This window comes from Eulemur rufifrons, chromosome 8, assembly GCF_041146395.1.
Source record: "Eulemur rufifrons isolate Redbay chromosome 8, OSU_ERuf_1, whole genome shotgun sequence".
NCBI classification, from domain to species: Eukaryota; Metazoa; Chordata; class Mammalia; order Primates; family Lemuridae; genus Eulemur; species Eulemur rufifrons.
In genome coordinates, this window is record NC_090990.1 from 2,717,609 (window position 1) to 2,737,010 (window position 19,402).

Genomic DNA, 19,402 nt, shown 5'->3' on the forward strand with positions numbered 1-19,402 from the left:
CCGGGGAGCTAGAGGCCCCAATTTGGCGGGAGCGCCCCGCCCCACCCGGCCCCGCCCCGCCAGCCCCTCGGGGACCCCCAACCTTGCCCAAGCCGGAGGCTGGCTGGGGCTCGAGCAGTCGCCGCATGCATCTGCCAAAACTTGACTCCAGACTCAAGAAGGTTCCTGTCCCAAGAAAAAAATCTGAAACTTGAAACGACCCCTACCTCGGCCGGCCCCGCGTGGTCCCCCCCAAACAGACACCTTGGGGCGCCGACCGTGCTCAGGGCCTTTCCATCCCTAAGCGGGGTCCCCGAGCACCCGCTGCGTGCCCCGGGCTGCGGACACAGTCCTGGGAAGCAGCCTAAAAGCCCACCGTGGGCACCCACGCGCCGGGACCACCGGCAGCTTAAGTTCCTGCGGCGGAAGAATGTTGGGTGGTGGTGAGAATGCTCAGCATATACCACGTGTTCTAAAAACTGGAGCATAAAACTTTACAGTGTGATCCTAACTTCAGTTGGGGGGAAAAAGGCCCATATGTGAGCCTGGGAAGGTGATTTAAATATAAGCCAAAATGATTTAACAACAATTATCTATCTCTAAGTGGTAGAACTCTGGGCAGTTTTTATTGTCTTTATATGTTTTTGTATGTCCTACACTGCCTACAGTGAACGTATATTGTTTTCGTATTCAGAAATCGTTCTTTGCTTTTTCAGCATTTGCCTGGCAGATGCTGTCAGCTGGGGAGCTCAGAGGGCTATGCTGGAGGACAAGGCCAGTGTGCAAACCACGGAAACAGCCAGTCAGGGTGGGAGTGAGTCAGGAGTCAAAATAAGGATAGGGAGCAGACAGGGACCCCAGGGGGAAGGCCTTGGGTGGGAGGCATTAAGGGGGGGAAGGGCTGGAGCTGGGTCTTGGGAGCCCTCAGGGACAGACAGCCCGCCTGCCACTGGAAATGAGATCTAGGAGGGAGGGAGGGCATGACGTTTGAAAGGCACAGAGGCAGGAGGGATGGGGGACAGGCCTCAGGGGAGGCTGGTGCCCAGAGTGGTGGTCAGCGAGCGCTGCATCCGAGCCGGGGCTGGAATCCCAGGCCCCAACACTCTGTCACCTAGCTTTGTGACCTTGAGCACATCAATTCTGTGAGCCTCAGTTTCTTGTAAAATGGGAATCCTGGTTTCTCTGGCAGGAGTTGATCTTTGTTCTGTAAATCCCAGCGCCATGTTTATGTGGTGCTCAGGAGGCATTTGCTAAACTTGGTTGATGGGAATTGAAAAGAGATCTAATGTTTTAAAAATGAAAGTTGCTCAGTTGCAGTGCCACATGGGAAGGAAGCCTGGGTGTTTATGTTCCTGGGGCTGAGCGCTGGAGGGCCTGCGACTGCCCCGCAGGTCTTCTTGGGGACCTCTCCCTCTGCACCTGGACGCCTCAGGGCCACCAGAGGGCGCGCATCGCACCTTCGCTCCAAAGAGTGAGCTCGGTCCTGGGGCCGAAACCACTGGGCCTGGGAAGCTCCTGCGCTGGCCCTGGGCATTTGTTGTCTGCACTGTATTACCGCCCTGATTTATCCTCAGGGACTGTTGCCATTCTGGGGGCGTAGAGTGACATGTAACCGGACTGGAGAACCTGAGCAACACTCCCTCCTGTGCCCACCACCTACCCTTGGACCCTACATCTTCATCAGCCCTTTCTTGGAGGAGGTAGAAAGAAAGGGGAGACGGTCCCCTCTCAGGTGGGGCCAGACTCTAGGGAAGGAGACCTTTTAGAAGTCACCGGAGTTGCTGAATCTGTCAGGGCCCCGAGTTCACAGAGCAGTGATGGAGGAGACAGGAAAGTAGAAAGATCTGTGCACACACGGCGTATACCCAGGGAAACAAAGTAGTGACACAAGGGGAGATGCACAGAGATAGACAGAAGCACACACACAGACCCCCACACAGAGACCTGCTTTCCCGCCAGAGGGGAGAGCAATCTGGTCAACAAGCCCACCGTGCACCCAGTTCTCCAGGCTTGGGGGATGATGAACCTATAAGAAATATAAGAAAAATAGGGAAAACCACTCATCCCTGGGATGCCCGGCTTGCCTTTTCTTGTAAATAAGCATTTGAATGTATTTTGTTCTAGGAGCTTGGCAGCAAACACAAAGGGAGCCCTTTCTCCTGCAAGAAGGCCCTTGGGCAAACTTCCCCCTTCTCTCTCCCATCCTGCCATCCGCCCACAGGCCGAGGCGGCTGTCCTCCCTGGGAGCAGGTGGGGATCCCTCTTGTTTTATTTTATTTTTTTAGTCTTGCTACTTTATTTTTAAAAATTTAAATAGATTTAGGGGATACCGGTGGGTTTTTTGCTACATGATGGAGTTGCATAGTGGCGATGTCTAGGTTTTGATATACCTGTCACCTGAATAGTATACATTGTACCCAATAGGTAATTTTTCATCCCATAGACCCCCTCTTGCTTTAGGTAGCCCTGACAAGCACTGTCATAGAACCCCAAATTCAGACTCGTGTAACTGATGTGCAGCTAAAGTCAAACACTGTGACACTGGTGCTTGGAGATAGAAGAAGGTTTATTTGATTTGGCCAGGCTGAGATGAAACTAAGCTTCTTTTTTTTTTTTTTTTTTTTTGAGACAGAGTCTTGCTCTGTTGCCCAGGCTGGAGTGCCGTGGCGTCAGCCTAGCTCACAGCAACCTCAAACTCCGGGCTCAAGCAATCCTTCTGCCTCAGCCTCCCGAGTAGCTGGGACTACAGGCATGTGCCAGCATGCCTGGCTAATTTTTTTCTATATATTTTTAGCTGTCCAGATCATTTCTTTCTATTTTTAGTAGAGACGGGGTCTTGTTCTTGCTCAGGCTGGTCTCGAACTCGTGACCTCGAGCGATCCTCCAGCCTTGGCTTCCCAGAGTGCTAGGATTACAGGCATGAGCCACCTCGACCGGCCTGAGCTTCCTTTTCTTAAACAAGTTTGCCTTATTGAGCAGGAAAGAATGTAGGAAGGGGGCATGGTCCGGAGCACGCAAGAGGCAGGTACATGGATGGGGAGAGGTGTTCTTGACTCTCGTGGCTGGATAAACAAGCGCTTCAACCCACACACCAACTTCCCAGGATGGAAAGTTTGTTCCTGTCCTAAGTATTGTCTAAGCCTGAAACCAAGTAAGAAAGTCTAGGAACCCCACCTCTCCTAGCTCCTCAATGGTGGGTCCCAGGTTGGTTGTTCCTAGAGGGCCGCTCTCCTGCAGCTTCCAGTCCCTCACAGGCCTCGCCCTGTCCACTGTCCACGTGGCGGCTGGAAAGACAGCAGGGAGGGCCCTGTCCAGTGCTGCTGCTGCTCTCTCCAGGAGGGAACCCTGGTCTTTGAAAAGTTTTCTTTCCCCTCCTGTGCCCATTCCACGCTGGAGGAATGAAAGCTCCCTCTCTAGTCTGGAAATGGGTAAATGATGCGTAATTTATGAGCACATCAGCCCTGAGTGCATAAGTCATATGTGCACAAAGGGGCCGGGTAAATATTTAAAGATTAGAGCCAGCTGGGGAGAAACACAAAAGGCTGGGACAATGAGGGTCTCTCTGAATTCACTCTTCCTGAGCTGGGCCAGCCCGGTCAGCATTGATGCACTCACTGGAGTCCCAGCCTTTGTCCCTTGAAGGGCCCTTGGCTGCCCAGCTATTCGAAGTCCCAACACAGCTGAAGAGAGTTAAACAATCGCAGCCTCTCCAACCCCATCTGGAGACAATTGGCTGAGTCATTTCAGAGCTTTTGCTGTGTCCCCATAGTTAATTACATGGAGCAATCACTTCATCCCACTTTGAAATGCATCTGCAGAGGGGAACAGCTATCTTCCTCCAGTTACCCACTCCCACAGTAACCTGCAAAGTCCTCACCAGTTAGCACTGGTTTAAATGCCCCAAAGGGCAAAAAGGAAGGGGCTCCCACCCAGGGCCAGAGGCGGCACAGAGCTATCTTTTGGGATGAGCCGTGGGACATCTTGTGGGGCTCTTCTCCTGGGGCCTGCAACCACCCTACTTTGTTTCCAGACCAGACACAATGTTCTTTCTTTTGCCAAAGTCAAGAAAACCAAATGGGGGAGAGGGCAAAGGCACAGGCTACTTTTTGCCTTAAATTATCCAGCATGAGAAAGGAGGGGCCCTGAGCAGCTTTGGAGGGCTTGAGAGCCCTCAGGAGTTACAGAAAAAAGTTTTTTTCCTTGAATGAGCAGAGGGGGGCCTGGGTCTCCCCAGCACTCCTCCTGGACCTGTGCTCCTTTCCAGGCTGCCTTGGGGACCCCAGATGCTAAAGATGGAAAGGGAGTCAGTGGCCTACATCCCAGCTTGCGTAAGCCCCGCTTCTAAGTTGGTCCATGCCCTTCCTGGCAGTTCGAGAGCGCTTTGTCCTGCTTGTCCCCAGAGAGGACAGGGTGAACCCGCTGCTGCGCTCCCCTCCACCTCTGAAAAGCCTCCCCAGTTGCTGTGAACCCCTTCAGAGCCCACCCTGCCTGCAGGTGTGCTAGGATGCCCAGATGCAGGACTTACAAAGAGTGGGGGGCTGGGATGGAGGATGGAACCGCAGCCTTCAGCCTGGGTTTCCGGGAAGGGTCTCCGTAGAGACTCGTGGCTGTCCTTTCCAATGACCTAGCCAGATGCGAACCCTGATAGCTTTAGCTTAGTGGAGGAAACGGGCTTCCAGAAGGAGCTCGAATTGGTGGTAAAGTGGGGATGGCGGGGAGGAAGCTGTCTCAGAGCTCTGGGGAAACGGAAGGTTGGAAATCGCACCGAGATCCCTTCCGGCCTTGATTCTGCGCTATCCTCTGCAGTTTAAGGCCAGGAAACCGCCAAAGTGGCTGTTTGTGGTGGAGCCACGCGGCTTGGGGGGCACAAAGTAATGGGGATCATTCCAGGTGGGGAGACCCCCGCCCAAGGACGGGCCGCAGGGGAGCGGGCACTACAGGCGGTGCAGGGGTGGTGGGTGTGGGGCGCAGCGGAGGCGGAGGCCCATTAAGTGGACCCGGGCGGAGCGTGACGGCTGAGAATTCCACCCCGGCCGCCCGGCGGGCCTCGCTTTCCGCAGCCAAAGCAGAACATTGCGAATTAGCACCTTTTGCGGTCAATTTTCCACTGCTTAAGAAACACTAAGCCACACACGTGAGCGGCTCCTCCCAGTACGACGGGGATCCCGGGGCACGGGCTCGGGAGGGGTGGCAGCCCTGGGAGCGGCGGGTGCCGGGGTGCGGCCAGGGCCGCCGGGGGGCCCCTTTATGGTGGCCTGAACCCTAGAGAAGGGGCGGGCCGGGCGCCCAGCTGTGGGCCGCGAGAGCTGCGGCGAGGGCCATTGGCTTGCTAATGCGCCCGAGTTGAAAAGCCCGGGCTGCGGTTTATGGGGAGGGATTGTAATTAGAGGACAAATTGCCCCGCTGCTGGCGCAGCTAGAGAACGCGGGGGTTGGGGGTACCCGCTGGGGCGAGGCGCGCGCCCAGCCTTAGTGCAGATGTGCAGCAGCTGGAAGCCCCCGCACGGCGGGGCGCCCGGAGTTTGGCCCTGAGGGGGCGGGCGCGGGCGCCGTTTTGTGGGGCCGGCACAATGCCCTTAACACTTGGCTGCCCGCTTTGTGCCGGGCCGCGCCGCCCGCTAGCCCAGCGGCGCCTTTGTACCGCGCCGCCACCGCCCCAAACCCAGAGCGGGAGGCCTCCCCCGCCCGCCTGGCCCTGGCGCTTCAAAGCTGCCCGGCGCGTGCCAGCGCTCGGCTCACAGCCTCGGACCTGCCGCACGCCTTCGACCCGAACCGGCCCAGATCTGGCCCGCGGGCCCTGCGGCCCGGTCGAGAGAGCGCCCCAGAGCTGCAGTTGCTGGGCCTCTGCTTGAAAGAAGGGCGGGGCATGATTCTCCGCGCTGCTTGGCGCCTGGAAACGCGGCTGCCCTGGCGACGTCCATCCATAGCCCCGGCGGGGGCGCGCAGGGTGAGGGGGAAAGGTGCCCCGGCTCCGTGGAACTGGGGAGCCCACCTGCGACCGAGCAATTTCCCCTCCCCCCACGCTGAGGCCTTGCAGTGGCCAATTTGTCCATTCCTCTGCCACAGGCCTCCTGAACTGCAGAACTTTTGCAACGTCTCTGCCTGGCTCACAAGCATTGTTCACAGCCCCATTTTTACAAACCCCAAAACTTAGGCTATGTGCTGGGCACAGTGGCTCAGGCCTGTAATCCTAGCACTCTGGGAGGCAGAGGCCGAGGTGGAGGATTGCTTGAGGTTAGGAGCTAGAGATCAGCCTGAGCAAGAGCGAGACCCCTTCTCTACTAAAAAATTAAATAGAAAAATTAGCAGGGTGTGGTGGCGCGCGCCTGTAGTCCCAGCTAGTCCGGAGACTGAGGCGGGAGGGTCACTTGAGCCTAGGAGTTTGAGGTTGTAGTGAGCTCTGATGATGCCACTGCACTCTACTCAGGACGACAAAGTGAGACTCTGTCAAATAAATAAATAAATAAATAAAACTAAGGCCATGAGAGCCCAGTAAAGGGAGGTGTCTGAGTTTGAGCCCAGGGACTTATCTGGAGGTCAGCCTTCCTGTCAGTCAGGAAGCTACCAGAGACCAGCTTCCTGGGGACCAAGGAGAGTACTGCACCATAGCGCTGCTGTAGGGCCTAGCCGCCCTGGGGCAGCCCCAGGCACCTCCTCCACCGGGCTCCCTCAGCCTCCCACAGCCTGAGAAATGGATTGGGGTATGGGCCCTGGACCTCCTAGAGCAGGCTGGAGCTCTCCCCGGAATAGCAGTGGTCTTCCCCACCCCACCGCCCAGTGGGACTGAGAGAAAGCCCAAAGAAGTCCCAGTCTTTCCCCATTGGGGAAAGGGTCCACCTGAGTAGCCCAGCCTGGCAGCTCAGGGCTGGGGGTCAAGGAGAGATGGTCTGCCTCACTCCACTTCCTTCAAAGTTGGAAGACTTGAGGTTGGGTCCTAAACAGTGTCAGCGCACACTGAGTTCAGGATGACTTTGGCCAGGAGCACTCCCAGTCCCAAGGCCCCAGCAAGGATGAGGCCAGCTTTGGCCGCATAGGCAGGCTGCATGCTTTAATGGGACACATGTCGCTGCGTGGCCCCCGCGGGCTCAACCTGCACCCGGCTTTGAGTGGCCACAGGCAGAAAATTGCTGCATTGTCCCAACATTAGGGCGACTAATGCAGCGTCGTGGGCGGTCAGAGCGTGAAGAGCACAGAAAGGCTCGCTGGCGAGCGCTCCAGGCCTCAGCATCTTCATCAGTCCCAAGGAGGCCCCAGCCCTGTCATAGTCATTAGAGCAGCCCACAGCCGGCTGGGCCCACGGACCTCCCCCAGTGGGCAATTCCCAGAATGCTCAGAGACACAGGGCAGTAAGGACTTGGCAAGTGGGCTAAGAGGTGAGGACAGGACAGAAGTGGAGGAGGTGGGCTTGTGAGTGGTCCTGAGCTGGGAAGTGGTGGGGGCCAGAGAGATAAAGAAAAGACAGAGAAAGGGGAGAGGGTGTCCCTAGGGAAGAAGGAGGGGTCCTGAAGGAAAGAGAAAGCCTGGGCTAGGGGAGGTGGGGAGTTTCTTGTTCATACCCTTCTGTCTCCTCCTCCTCGGGGTTTCTGGAGTCCGGAGGGCCTCATTGACATGTAAACGAGGGTCCCCAATAAAGGCGGCACTGACTGCTCCCTGCGCATAAAGAGCAACATGGGCATGGAACCCGCCACCCGGGGCAACCTCGGCGTCCCCGCCGGCAGCTTCCGCAAGGTCTGGGGTCCTGAGGGGCGCAGGGTGGGCGTCGGGGCAGGGCGGGTGGGCAGGGGTCCCATTCTCTAAAGGCCGCTCATCCGCAGATCTCCAAGCCGCTGATGGAGAAGAAGCGACGCGCACGCATTAACGTGTCGCTGGAGCAGCTGAAGTCGCTGCTGGAGAAACACTACTCGCATCAGGTGAGGGGAGGGGGCAAAAATGACGCGACCCCAACCTCGCTCCCTCCACCTCGGGCTGCCCGCCTAAGAGCCTTTTCCATGGATCCGCAGATCCGGAAGCGCAAGTTGGAGAAGGCTGACATCCTGGAGCTGAGCGTCAAGTACATGAAAAGCCTTCAGAACTCCTTGCAAGGTAGAGGAGGACGGCCCAGAGGGGGCGGGAGAGGATCTGGGGTGTGTGGGTGGGATCAGAACCATGGCTAGGACAAGGCCAGATAAAAGGGATGGGTGAAGAGGAAAGCTGGGGCAGCTGGGTGAGGAGGGGGCCCCAGATCGCTGGGGGGCGGAGGAGGAGTGGCAAGGCCTGGCTGGCTGTGGGCGGAAGTCCGGACGGCGGGGGGAGACGTTCTGGTCGCTCCCCCTCCTCTCTCTTCTCTCCCCTTCCTCAATACACTTCCTCCCCCCCTTCTCTCCCTCCACACTTCTCTTCTCCTTCTCTCTTCTATTCTCCTCTTCCCCCCTCTGCTCCCCGTTTCTCCCGTCCGCTCCCCTCCCTGCAGGGCTCTGGCATGTGCCCAGCGGAGCCGAGTATCCATCGGGCTTCCGCAGCTGCCTGCCCGGCATGAGCCAGCTCCTTCGGCGCGGAGAGGAGGGCGGCGGCCCGCGCTGCCCTCTGGTGCCGCAGCGCGCGGGTGGCAGCACCACGGACAGCGCCAGCCCCGGCCTGGAGGCGCCCGCGCTGTGCGGCCCCTGCGCCTCAGCTGTCTGGGCTCCTGCTCCGGCCACAGGCGGCCCGCGGTCTCAACCACCCCGGCTCGCCTTCCCCGGAGGTCTCCCCAACTCGCCCGCCAGCGTCGCAGCGCCGCCACCAGCGTCGCGCCGCCGCGCCGAGAGCCCGGGGCCAGGACTGCGCGTGTGGCGGCCGTGGTGAGGGCCGGGCGTGGCCTCGGACTCAAGGGGGTCCCCATCTGGCCTAAGGACACAGAGCCTATCTTGAGCATGCCCACGGTGACTTCCGGGACCCCTCAATCGCCCATTCTGGTCCCGGGGCGGGAGTGGCCTGGAGAGCGCTGCGCACGCGCGAACGCAGGGAAATACACGGAGCCACACGCATACCGGGTCTGCTCGTCCGGGCATAATCCATCACCACTCCAGTCCCACCTACCCAGGCTGGATCCGCTCGCTCCTCCTCCCACCCTCAGTGGGGCGGGGGGGGGGGTGTCCTGGGCTGCGCCCCTTTCCCAGGGGCCCCCGGCGGGCAGCCCGCCCCCGCCCCCGCCCAGCGGCCGCAAGTCGGTGGGAAGGTAGCAGTTGGCTGCGGCGCAGAGCGGACCCCTCGCAGCGAGGAGAATCGCTGCCCCGCCCCGGCCCATTCAGAGAACCGCGGGCGCCCGGTTCCCACAGCCACAAAGCACGCCGGGCCCCGCCCTGCCGGCGAGGGGCCCCCAAGCCCACCCCTACCCAGGACCCTCTAGGCTTCCACCGACCCCTACCCCCTCCGCCAGCGGCGCGGCACCCACGGCTCGCTCAGTCCCCAAGGCCGGCCCCTCAGAAGCCCCGCCCACTCCATAACAAGCCCCGCCCCCGCAGGCGCGGAGTGCGGCCCACTCCTACCGACCCGGACGCCCCGCCCCGCCCCGCCCCTGGGAGGGACACGTTGTCGGTTGCGCTACCTTGAGGGCTGAGAACACGAACCTGGGCGCCTCTCTGAGAGGTACAGGGCTCAGCTCGGCGGAGACCTGGGCCCACACTCTGGGCAGGTCCCCACGGAGCCCGCGCCCCCGGACCTCCAAAGCCGCGGAAGAGCCCAAACCCTCCCCAGCCCTCGGAGCGCTCTGCGCCGGTTTATTGGCCCGCAAATGAGGTCATTGCTGCGCTGGGCTTTGGCGTCGAGACGCCCAAATCAGATTTTCTTCCCGTGGCTCCCGGCCCGGGAGTCCGGGCCCACGAGGGGCAGTCTGGGGGTGGGGTCAGGGATCCCAGCACGTCCTCCCACCAGCTTATAACTCGGAATAAAGACGGCGAGAATCTGTGAGCGGCGTATCCAGAGAGCACGACGGTTCTCATTCTCCCACGATGCCTACCTGCATGCATCGTTTCGAACCACGAATACCAACTTTCCGCAGGAGCACTTCTCGCCCTGCCGGTGCCCCGCCTTACGCATGTCCTGGCCCGATTTCGGGGAGAAAGAGCCTCAGTGCATCGGCAGCGCGGCCCCCCAGCCCACCCACCGGGCTCGCTGGAACAGAGTGAGGATCCCGCTCTGACCGTCCCAGGGTGGCTTCTCGGGTCTCCGCTTTGGCTGTGCTAGCTGGGGGCGGAAGGGAGGGCGGTGGCTAGGCGAATCCTTCTGCGCCCACCAGGCGGCGGCCTTGCACCGCCGACCCAAAGGCACAGCCTCCGACTTTCAGCCGGCCCGCGGGAGGGACGGGGGTGGTGGGCACAACAGATCCTCCACGTCTCAGACTGGACTCTGACTGCCTTGCCCTGCTCGTTCTCCTGGTCAAGTTCACAGTGACTGGCAGCCTCAGACGCCATCCCTGGGGCAGGGGTTGCCACCTGCACTAATAGGGCCTTTCCTCCTGATGGCAGGCTTTGGGTCCCACCCCACCGCTTCGGCCGGTTGCTGCTCTAGGTCCATCTCGCTGACTACCTAGGTGGGACCCAAGCGTTTGCTTGGAGAAACAGGGTTACTCCAACTCAAAGTAACGGTGGACAAGCAGGGGAATTCAGGTTCCAGAGGAAGAGACATTTGGGGGCAGCTGGCTAGCCCTGGTGTTAGCCTAGAGAAGGGTTTTCTATGAAAACAGCCTCAGAATGCCAGGTGCAAATCATAAGGAAGTTTTTATTGGGTCCTGTACAGAAGAAATGCTCAGTTGTCAAAAAACTACAAAGGGATCCTGGCTTCTGGGGCTGCGTGGTATGAAGACAGAGCTCCCTCCCCGGTAAGCCCAGGGCCAAGCTCCTTGCAAATGCAGCAAACGGGCCTGGAGGCTGGGCACGTGTGGGAGAGCCCCGGCCCCAGGTCTTCCGCTTGGGGTCCTCCCCTTTATTTTGTAGAAACTCCAGGAATAGAGCAAGTATTGCCATCGGATATGAAACACACAGAGCAAAAACTCAAGGTGACAAATGGGTGAATACCCAAGGTGACAAATGGACAAATGCCCCTAAAATGGAGGAGACAGTGGCTAGTTGGTGACCTCTGCCTCCACGTGACACGTCGATCCTTGAAGGCACAGCAGCATGGCCAGAAGTGGCCCCTTTCGTGTCCATGGCTGCAGTCCCCTGCCTTGCTCACCTGTGGCCAACTCATCCCCCAGTTACCCCACACACAAGGACTGGAGGGCCCTCTGAGGCAGAGACAGAGTTAGACAGCCTCCTCCCACCGGCCTCTTCCAGGGCTGGGACCCTGTCCAGAGGGTGAGGAGATGGGCTTGGCCACCTGAAGGGCAGAGGGAATAGGGCACAGGCCGGCTATGTGCTGGCCCTGGACACTGCTCCAGGTCTTTACATTGAGGGGCCACTGCTCAGAAGCAGGGCCTGGAGGAGACAGCCTCTGCATTGGCCCCTGTCCTGCCAGCTCAAGGTCACAGCTGGCCCTGGGCCTCTCCCTAGCCTAGGAAGACCCAGGGCCTACGGTAAAGCTCAGGCCTGCAGAGGGTCTGCCTAGGAAGGAGAGCAAAAAACAGCCCTGTCCCTGGGAGAGAGGACCCCTTGCCAGGTCCTTGAACCCAGAGCCTGGAAGGCTGCTAAGCCAGGATCCCTTCCTGGCAAGGTGGGGGAGGTGAGGTTGGGGATGGTCACCAGGACAAGGAAGTCCAGGCCCCTCTGCTCTAGTCCTCTCCACCATGTACCTACAGCTTTCATGGAGGGGGTCAGAGAGGTGGCTGATATGGTGGGGACAGGCAATGACAGCAGAGTGATGAGGGTGGGGTTGAAAATGGTGGTGGAGGTGGCTGTGGTGCCAATGCAAGTGTTGTGCTTAGCTGGGGTGGAGTGTGAGTTCCCAAGGGAACAACAGGTACAGAGAGAGGGAGGCCTCAGGCCTGGGGTGCCAACACCAGGCCACCTGCTTCAAACTGACCCCCACAAAGGACCCACAGGGGGTCCTAGACTACATCTCACACCTGGTCTACTCAGTGGCCAGAGTATTGGACCAGGAGACTTCTTCAAACGGCCCTGAGAGTTAACATGGTCACCTGCTCATCACAGATGGGGAAACTGAGGCAGTGAACAGGTCGGAAACAGGGAGACCTGCTCAGAGGGCTTGTTTGGGCTCCGAAGACCCCTGTGCTTAGAGACTCTCTGCATCCCCCTCTGGGTGCAGTTATGTGCAGGGTGTGGTGCAGTGGCTTCCTGCTGGGGCTCTTCCAAGGCTGGTCTTTGTCTGACTATGGCTCCGTCCCAGGGTTCCCCGAACTCTCAGCCCGGTTAGCCCAGGCTGAGGAAAGCGCAGCCAGACGTGCACATGTCACTGGCTACCCAAGCCTAGCCTCGCTGTGGTCCGAGGATGCCACGCCCAGCAGTCATCCAGGGCAGCAGCCGCCCCTCCGGGCAATGACGGCAGGGAGGAGCCAGAGGACAGAGGCGCTGAGGCTGCAGTCCCTTCATCCCTGGGAGGGGTGGCACATGTCTGCGCGCGGGACAGAGGTGGGTCTTTGGTGCTGTGTCCCGCGGGCGGCACAGCCTGGCCAGCGTCCGTGGAGAGGCGCCGGCGGGTCTTAAGACGCTGAGCCCAGCGAGTCCGAGTGCAGCGTGACGTAGCCGGAGGACTCGGACGGCGAGCTCAGGAAGCTGCTGGTGCTGCCGTCGCCGCCCGCCGCGCGCAGGCCCCCGGGCTCGCCCCACGACGCGCTCAGGCCGGTCCGCAGGGCTTCGGCGTGCGCATGCGCGACAGGGCGCGGCCCGGGGCTCCGCTCTGCACCTTCAGGGGCGGTGGGGGCCTGGCCGGGCTCCGCGCCGTCGGGGGCGGGGGGCGCGGCGGGGAAGGGCCCGGGCGGGGCGGGCGGGCGGCGCAGGGCCTGCGGCTCGCGCTCGAAGGCCGTCAGGGCGAAGGCGTCGGGCAGCAGCGAGGCGGAGGCGGAGCGGGCGCCGGGCCCGGGGCGGCGGTGCGGGCTGCCGGGACTGTCGGGGGGCGAGTCGCGGGCGCGGCGCGGGCCGCCGTCCAGGGCCGGGGGACGCAGAGACAGCAGGCTCTCGGCCGAGCGGCGACGCGAGCGGAACGGGGGCGCGTCCTTGCCGAAGGCCAGCAGGCTGCCGCGGCGCGGGTCGGGCCCGGCGGGCAGCACCAGGTGTGCCAGGGCGGCCAGGTCCTCGCCGGAGCCCCAGCGCGGCAGGAAGGCGGGCAGCGGGACGGCTGCCCACACTTCTGCCTCGTCGTGGGAGAAGCGCCGCGTGAGCGGGACCTGCCAGGACGGGGCGGGCTTGAATCCGGAGCTGCCCTCCTGCCATTCTGGGACCACCGCCGCCCCACACCCAGGCAGGGCCGCCTGTGGTCAGGTACCAGGCCGTGGGCCAGGGCAGCCTGGTTTGGAGCTGTGAGATTTGGGGCAAGTGACAATCCCTTGGAGCCTCAGTGTTGCCGTCTGTAGCTTGGGTTGGTTGGGGAGAAGGCTCCTTGAGGAGGGTGCTGAGCAAGGAGAAAATAACACAAACAGGGAACATGGGGGCAGCAGTTGGGGGTTCTCTGCCTTGGCCCAGGGGCACAGGCTCTGTGACCTTGGGCCAACCCCTGGAGCCACAGGGGTCATGACATGAGCTCCAAGAGGAAAGGCCCTGGGAAGGTCAGAATATCCATCCACCCACATACACGGCCTCTCCCCCTGCCCGGTCCTTACCTGCAGGTATTGCTTCTTGTCCTCCTGCAAGGGCTGCAGTGGGTAGAGCTGGGGCAGGCCCTCCTCCAGGGCAGAGATCTCATACTTGGCCATCCTGTCCAGGGCCACAAAGTCACCTCCATAGCCACAGTCGAGGGAACGCTCCAACACCATGTCCTGGGGGATGCCACCTTCCAGGCTGGTCTCTGCAGGGCGGGGCAGAGGCTTAGGGCCATGGACACTTGGGGGCACCTCGGAGGGAATCCCAGGGATCCCGCCCCCAGACACACGCAATATTGTTATTGCTGAGCCGAGACAAGACCTGGGTCTACAGGAGCTCCTGGGGCAGGTCACCTAAGGGTGGGGGGTAAGCCTGGGAGCTTGGTGGGACACATTTAGTCTCGTGTGCTCAGGTCCTCTCTGTTAACCAGAGCATCAGATTCACTGGAACCCCAGGGCAGCCAAGCCAGATACAAGAAAGCCCTGTGGGAACCTGGCTTGGGTCCCTTAGGCATTCAGTACATTTGGAGGTGATATAGGGGGTGTCTGGTGGTTGAGAATGGGGTCACTTTATAGCTGTTTCAGTGCTGACCTAGAGACCTCACCCCACATGCCACTCCTCCCGGGGGCTGTCTCAGGCCATTCTCACCATCGTCGGAGTCCTCGTTGTTGGCCATGAGGGCCACACACTTCTCCCAGACAGCTTTGAGGTCAGCCCGGTAGCGGTCACAGGCCCAGAGGAACACAGGCAGCAGCAAGGCCTGGGTCACGGAGCACCACAGCACACAGAGCACCATCCAGGGCGCCGAGGCGTCTGCCCGCAGGCTGCTGAAGCTCACTACCTGTGGGCACAGCACTCTCCTGGCACCCAGCAGGGCCCCCATCACACAACTCCCCTCCCAGCCTGTTATCCCATGTACGCGGCAGGCCCGACAACCCACCTCCCAGAGGAGGAAAGAGCCAGAGTGTGGTGGTAGAAGGCCCTGCCCTCTGAAGGCCGCCTGGCTGCCAAGGTGAACAATCATACCCTCAGTGCGTGCACAGCACTTCACAGTGTACCAGGCAGCACTGGGTCTAGCTCTGTTGCCCAGGCTGGAGTTCAGTGCTGCAATCATAGCTCCTGCAGCTCAAACTCCTGGGCTCAAGGGATCCTCCTGCCTCAGCCTCCCAAGTAGCTGGGACTACAGGCACATGTGTCACCATGCCTGGCTGTTTTCTATTTTTTTTTTTTTTTTTAGAGATGGGGTCTCACTTTGTTGCCCAGGCTGGTCTCAAGTTCCTGACCTCAAGTGATCTTCCCACCTCAGCCTCCCAAAATTCGGGGATTACAGGCGTGAGCCACCACACCCAGTGCGCCCTTTCTGAGATGAGGAAACCGAGGCTTGGAGAACCAGGTCTCAAGCCTATTCAGGGTCCTTTCTGCCATCCCCCATCCCCCCAGCCAGTGACCTCCTTGGCCCTGCCCCTACTCCAGGGGTGTAGGGTTCAGACCCCAAAGGAGATTCAAAGGACACAGGTCCAGCCAGGCCACCTTTGGGTCACTGCCCAGGGACCCCCTAATTCCTTCTTTCCTAGGAGAGCCCTCACTGCTCCACTGCCCCACCCAGAAACCCGAGTGGCATTTAACGATTCCCACAGCAGAGTGGAAGTGTGCATGCTGCAGGCATCATGGTGGTTCTGCCATTTGTGAGCTGGGTGACCGTTCTGGGCTTGGTTTCCTCATCTGTGAAATGGGCTAAGCACACTCCACACTGTAGAGGGGGAGGTAAGGACTCCAGACTGTAACAGGCCAGAGGCATGGAGTGGCTCTATGAGCGGCGCCCCTTCCCCACCTAAAGAGAAGCTGGAGTGGCCCCTCCCCTTTCCCCACTGCTGCCCACACATGCTCTGTGGTTCTCAGCGGTTTTACAGGGTCCCTTCCCTCCATGGGACCAGTGATGGGGATGCCAGGCCCACTGTACACACAAGGACCCTGTGGGCCAGGGGCGGGCAGCTGCTGTGGGTAGGGTGGCAGGTCAGCAGAGGCCACATCCTGAGCACATCTCCTGACTCTGAAGCTGCCACCCCTCCTCTCACCTTTCTGGAGCTCGTGGCCTGCAGTGACTCCAGGGACGCAGCCCTGCCCTGCTGCTCAGACGAAGCCTCTGGCTGATCCTTGTCCCTAGCCCCTGCCTGTCTCACTGCAGAGACGGGGCATGGGGGGCTGGGCTACAGAGTCCAGACTTCATTCCTGGGCCAGGCCCATCCCAGCCTCACTGAGAGGACTCCAGGCAGCCCCAGTGGACCTTGGATCCTTGTCGGCAAAGCTGTTCTCATACCAGCCCTCACCTTGACCTTACCCAGCCCTTAGGATCACCTGCAACTCCCCAAAAGATATTCAAGGCCCACCCTGGCCTTGCCCTGTTTCTTGCTTCCGTGCCCCTACCTGCCTGCACCACCAAAACTCCCTCTGTCCATCCTGGGACCTGGGCCCAGCAGGAAGCCTGTGGGCATGTTACCCCACCTCTATATGGAACGGGCCTTGGGGGAGGGGAGGGAATGCTCTGCAGTGCAGCAGAAAGACCCTGGGCTCTGCAGTCTCCTGATGTGGGTTCAAGCCCACCACCGCTGCCCTGACTTACGCAGGTCGTTATACCTCTCTGAACCTCGGTTTCCAGATCTGTAAAATGGGGAGGGTGGTCATGCTCATCTCAGAGGACTGGGTTTGAGGATTCAACCACCTAATGCCTGGAGTGTGCCCAGCCCCAGGGCAGTCCCAGAGCCCAGACTCTGCCACCTGACACTCTCACCCACCAGCACAGGGAAGCCCATGAGGCAGTCGTAGATGACGACTATGGTGGCCACGAGGCCTGTGATCTGCAGCGAGGTTTTGGCGGGCTCTGAGCCGTCAATGGAGGAGCGTCGCTTGCCCTGCGCGTCCTCCACCACGATGGTGGGCACAGTGAAGGCGTGGCGGTCGGCCTGGTGCCCCACCTGCCGGGCTAGCGTCTGGAAGAGGGCGATGGCCGTGCAGACCACACCCATGGCCACGCTGCCACCCACCAGCAGCAGGAAGCAGACGCCAAAGCCCAGGCCGATCTCAGCCACGATGAAGCGGCAGCCATGGGTGTAGAAGCGCTCGCTTGTGTCATGCCAGCCGACGGCAGGCAGGGCCGACAGGATGAAGGACACCATCCAGATGCCCATGACTGTGTGCACGGCCTGCTTCTTGGCGTTGCTCAGCCTGGCATGGGGCAGGACGAAAAGAGGGACCCAGTGTCACTTACAGGTCTCCCCAGGCCTCTGGAGACCTGCAGAGGATCCCAAACACCCCTGCACCTCCCTCCCCAGTACATCACCGTCACGACACAACCATTGCTGTGTGGCCTTGTCCCTCGTATAGGAGATACTTGTGCACATTGTCACACATCCCTCTCCCAAGCATTTCCATACTGGATACCTGAGCACACCCAGGCACACCTACACATGCGTGCTTCCAGCAGCCCCTCGGGAGCCTCCCTGCCCTTCCCAGCCCTACACAGGTGTGGCCACTCGTGTGTGTACACAGGTACACCAGGTGTGTCTTTGTACTCATGCGTGCTCTCTAAGAACAATCCAGATATCTGAGCGCTCACCGGTAGTTGACGGGCCAGCGGACCATCCACATGCGGTGGTAGGAGAGGGAGGTAACAGAGAAGCAGGTGGCCAGGGTGAGCGTGTAGAAGGTGGACACAAAGACCTTGCAGAGCCCCTCGTTCCACTCATAGTCAGGGCGCTGCCGCCGCAGCTGCACCACAGCGTAGGTGGCGATGGGCACCGCCACGTTGAGCATGTGGGTAGCCGCAAGTGTGCACAGCAGGAACTCCAGGGGCTTCCACTTCTTCTGCTTGGCACCGACGCTGAGGATGCCCCAGGCGTTGGCCAGCAGGGAGAGGCCCCCACACGCCAGCCAGCCCACCGCACTGCCAGGCAGCCGCCGCTCATCACTCATGGTGTAGACCGGAGCTGGCGGGCGGCTGGGGCATCCTCCTGGGAGCCAGGCCTTGGCACAGAGCAGCGGCCCTCACTCTCGGTGGCTCGGGAACACCAGGGACCACAAGCATCTGTGGGGGTGGGGGCAACAGGTGCTCAGTGACTGCCCCTCTGGCTACAGCACTGGAGCTCCTGGGGCCCCTGGAGTGGGAGACGGGGAGCGCTATGGTTCGCGTGTCCCCCTCCAAAACTCACATTGAAATGTAATTGCCATTGTAGCAGTATTAAGCAGTGGGACCTTTAGGTGGTGAGGGCTCCTCCCTCGTGGGTGGATTTAATGCCTTTACAAAGGGGCTTTTGGGAGTGGGTTCTCACCCTTGGCTCTTCCATTCCTCTGCCGCGTGAGGAACAGTGTTCCTCCCCTCTGGAGATGCAGAATTCAAGGCACCATCTTGGAGCAGAGACCAGGCTCTGCCAGCACCTTGATCTTGGACCTCCCAGCCTCAAGAATGGTGAGAAATAAGTTCCTGTTCTGTATATATTATCACCCAGGCTCAGGTATTCTGTTGCAGCAGCACAAACAACTAAGACAAGGGAGGCTCCCACCAGACTGCTACACCCCTCCTTCTACCCCTTGGCGCCTTTTGCTGAGGTCCCTGGCACCAAGGGGGCTGTATACAGGGGTGTCCAATAAGTGTACATCCCCTCAGTTCTGCCCACTACTGGTCAAGGCTTGGAATCTGGGCTTCCTTCCAGGTCACTTGCATCCTCAAGGAACCAGGCAGGCTGGGCCCTGATGGCACTCTGGCCCCACGTCCTGCCCCCATCCCAGAAAGAGCCCTCTTGCCATCAGATGTTCCAAAATCCTCCAACAGCCCAAGCCAGGCCTCCCCAGTGGACATCTCAGGGACTTGCTTTGATTCATTCCACTTCACTTGGCCAAACGAGGACGTGCCTGGGACAATTATGTCTCCTAAACCTCCCTTCCCCTCTCCTGACCCCCATCTGACCTATAAGACAGGGGTGGGGGCTGGTCACCACTCTCATGCCCATCCTGAGAGGGGGCAGTGTGCTCTGTCAGCTCCCAGCTGGCCTTCCACAGCCGGGACCCCGGCTGGGATTAAAGCTCCAGGACAGTAGCTGTGTGGCACGGAGGTCCCTGCACCTGTCATCCTGTAACGGGGACTATAATGCTTCTTCCACAGGGAGGCTGGGGTGGACAGACGTCACAACTCCAAAGCTCTAGGCCTAGGTCTCCCACACAGTGGGTGTCCTGGGGTGGTGGTCAGCATCATGCTCTGGACAGCATGGGCACCATGGGCTTGGAGATGGCCCATAGCCCGCACCTTGACCCTGAGGAGGAACTGCCAACTGCCTTTGGATGTGAGCCAGAGACCCAGGACGCTGGGTAGGAAGCAGGTGTTGGGAGGTGCCCCATCCTGCCAGAGGGCTGGGCAGTGAGTTCCTCCCCCACCCCCAGCCTGACACCCTCTGCTCACATGTACTTGGCCTTTCTCACCCGAGGGCCCATGTAATCTCATTTGCTGTTTCTCATGCCAGTAATATTTACGGGTGTTTACTGTAGCAGACACAGCCACAGGATCCCCAAGGAGGAATTATCTGCAGCATGGGATGGAGCGGCCTGCACATCCTTAGCCAGGGCCCTGGCCCTCAGGCTGCGAAAGCAATGCTACCTTGGCTGGCTGGCGGGTGCCCTGCTGGTCTGTCCGCAGCCCGACTCCCCGGGACATGCAGGGGCCCCTGAGGG

At 60.3% G+C, this 19,402-nt stretch overlaps 2 protein-coding genes across 2 annotated transcripts; one reads left to right on the top strand and one right to left on the bottom strand.

The window, feature by feature from the left end:
• The first annotated feature begins 7,807 nt into the window (after positions 1-7,807).
• On the top strand, positions 7,808-8,798 carry HES3 (hes family bHLH transcription factor 3). The gene is made up of 3 exons (XM_069479279.1): positions 7,808-7,888; positions 7,979-8,060; positions 8,428-8,798. The coding sequence occupies exons 1-3, from the start codon at positions 7,808-7,810 to the stop codon at positions 8,796-8,798; spliced, it is 534 nt and encodes a 177-aa protein (XP_069335380.1).
• A 3,790-nt stretch (positions 8,799-12,588) lies between these two features.
• GPR153 (G protein-coupled receptor 153) lies at positions 12,589-17,653 on the bottom strand. The gene is made up of 5 exons (XM_069479277.1): positions 17,298-17,653; positions 16,477-16,906; positions 14,333-14,525; positions 13,705-13,889; positions 12,589-13,272 (listed from the first exon to the last, which is right to left on the bottom strand). Exons 1-5 carry the CDS (start codon positions 17,651-17,653, stop codon positions 12,589-12,591), a joined length of 1,848 nt encoding a protein of 615 aa, XP_069335378.1.
• Positions 17,654-19,402: the final 1,749 nt, after the last annotated feature.

Excerpts from the sequence above, each read along its gene's own strand:
- HES3 (XM_069479279.1), top strand. The coding sequence starts at position 7,808 with ATGGAGAAGAAGCGACGCGCACGCATTAACGTGTCGCTGGAGCAGCTG. Across the intron at positions 7,889-7,978 it reads AGAAACACTACTCGCATCAG|ATCCGGAAGCGCAAGTTGGA; the intron begins GTGAGGGGAGGG and ends ATGGATCCGCAG. Across the intron at positions 8,061-8,427 it reads CCTTCAGAACTCCTTGCAAG|GGCTCTGGCATGTGCCCAGC; the intron begins GTAGAGGAGGAC and ends CCCTCCCTGCAG.
- GPR153 (XM_069479277.1), bottom strand. The coding sequence starts at position 17,653 with ATGAGTGATGAGCGGCGGCTGCCTGGCAGTGCGGTGGGCTGGCTGGCG. Across the intron at positions 16,907-17,297 it reads CGCTGGCCCGTCAACTACCG|GCTGAGCAACGCCAAGAAGC; the intron begins GTGAGCGCTCAG and ends GCCCCATGCCAG. Across the intron at positions 13,890-14,332 it reads CAACGAGGACTCCGACGATG|AGACCAGCCTGGAAGGTGGC; the intron begins GTGAGAATGGCC and ends CCCGCCCTGCAG.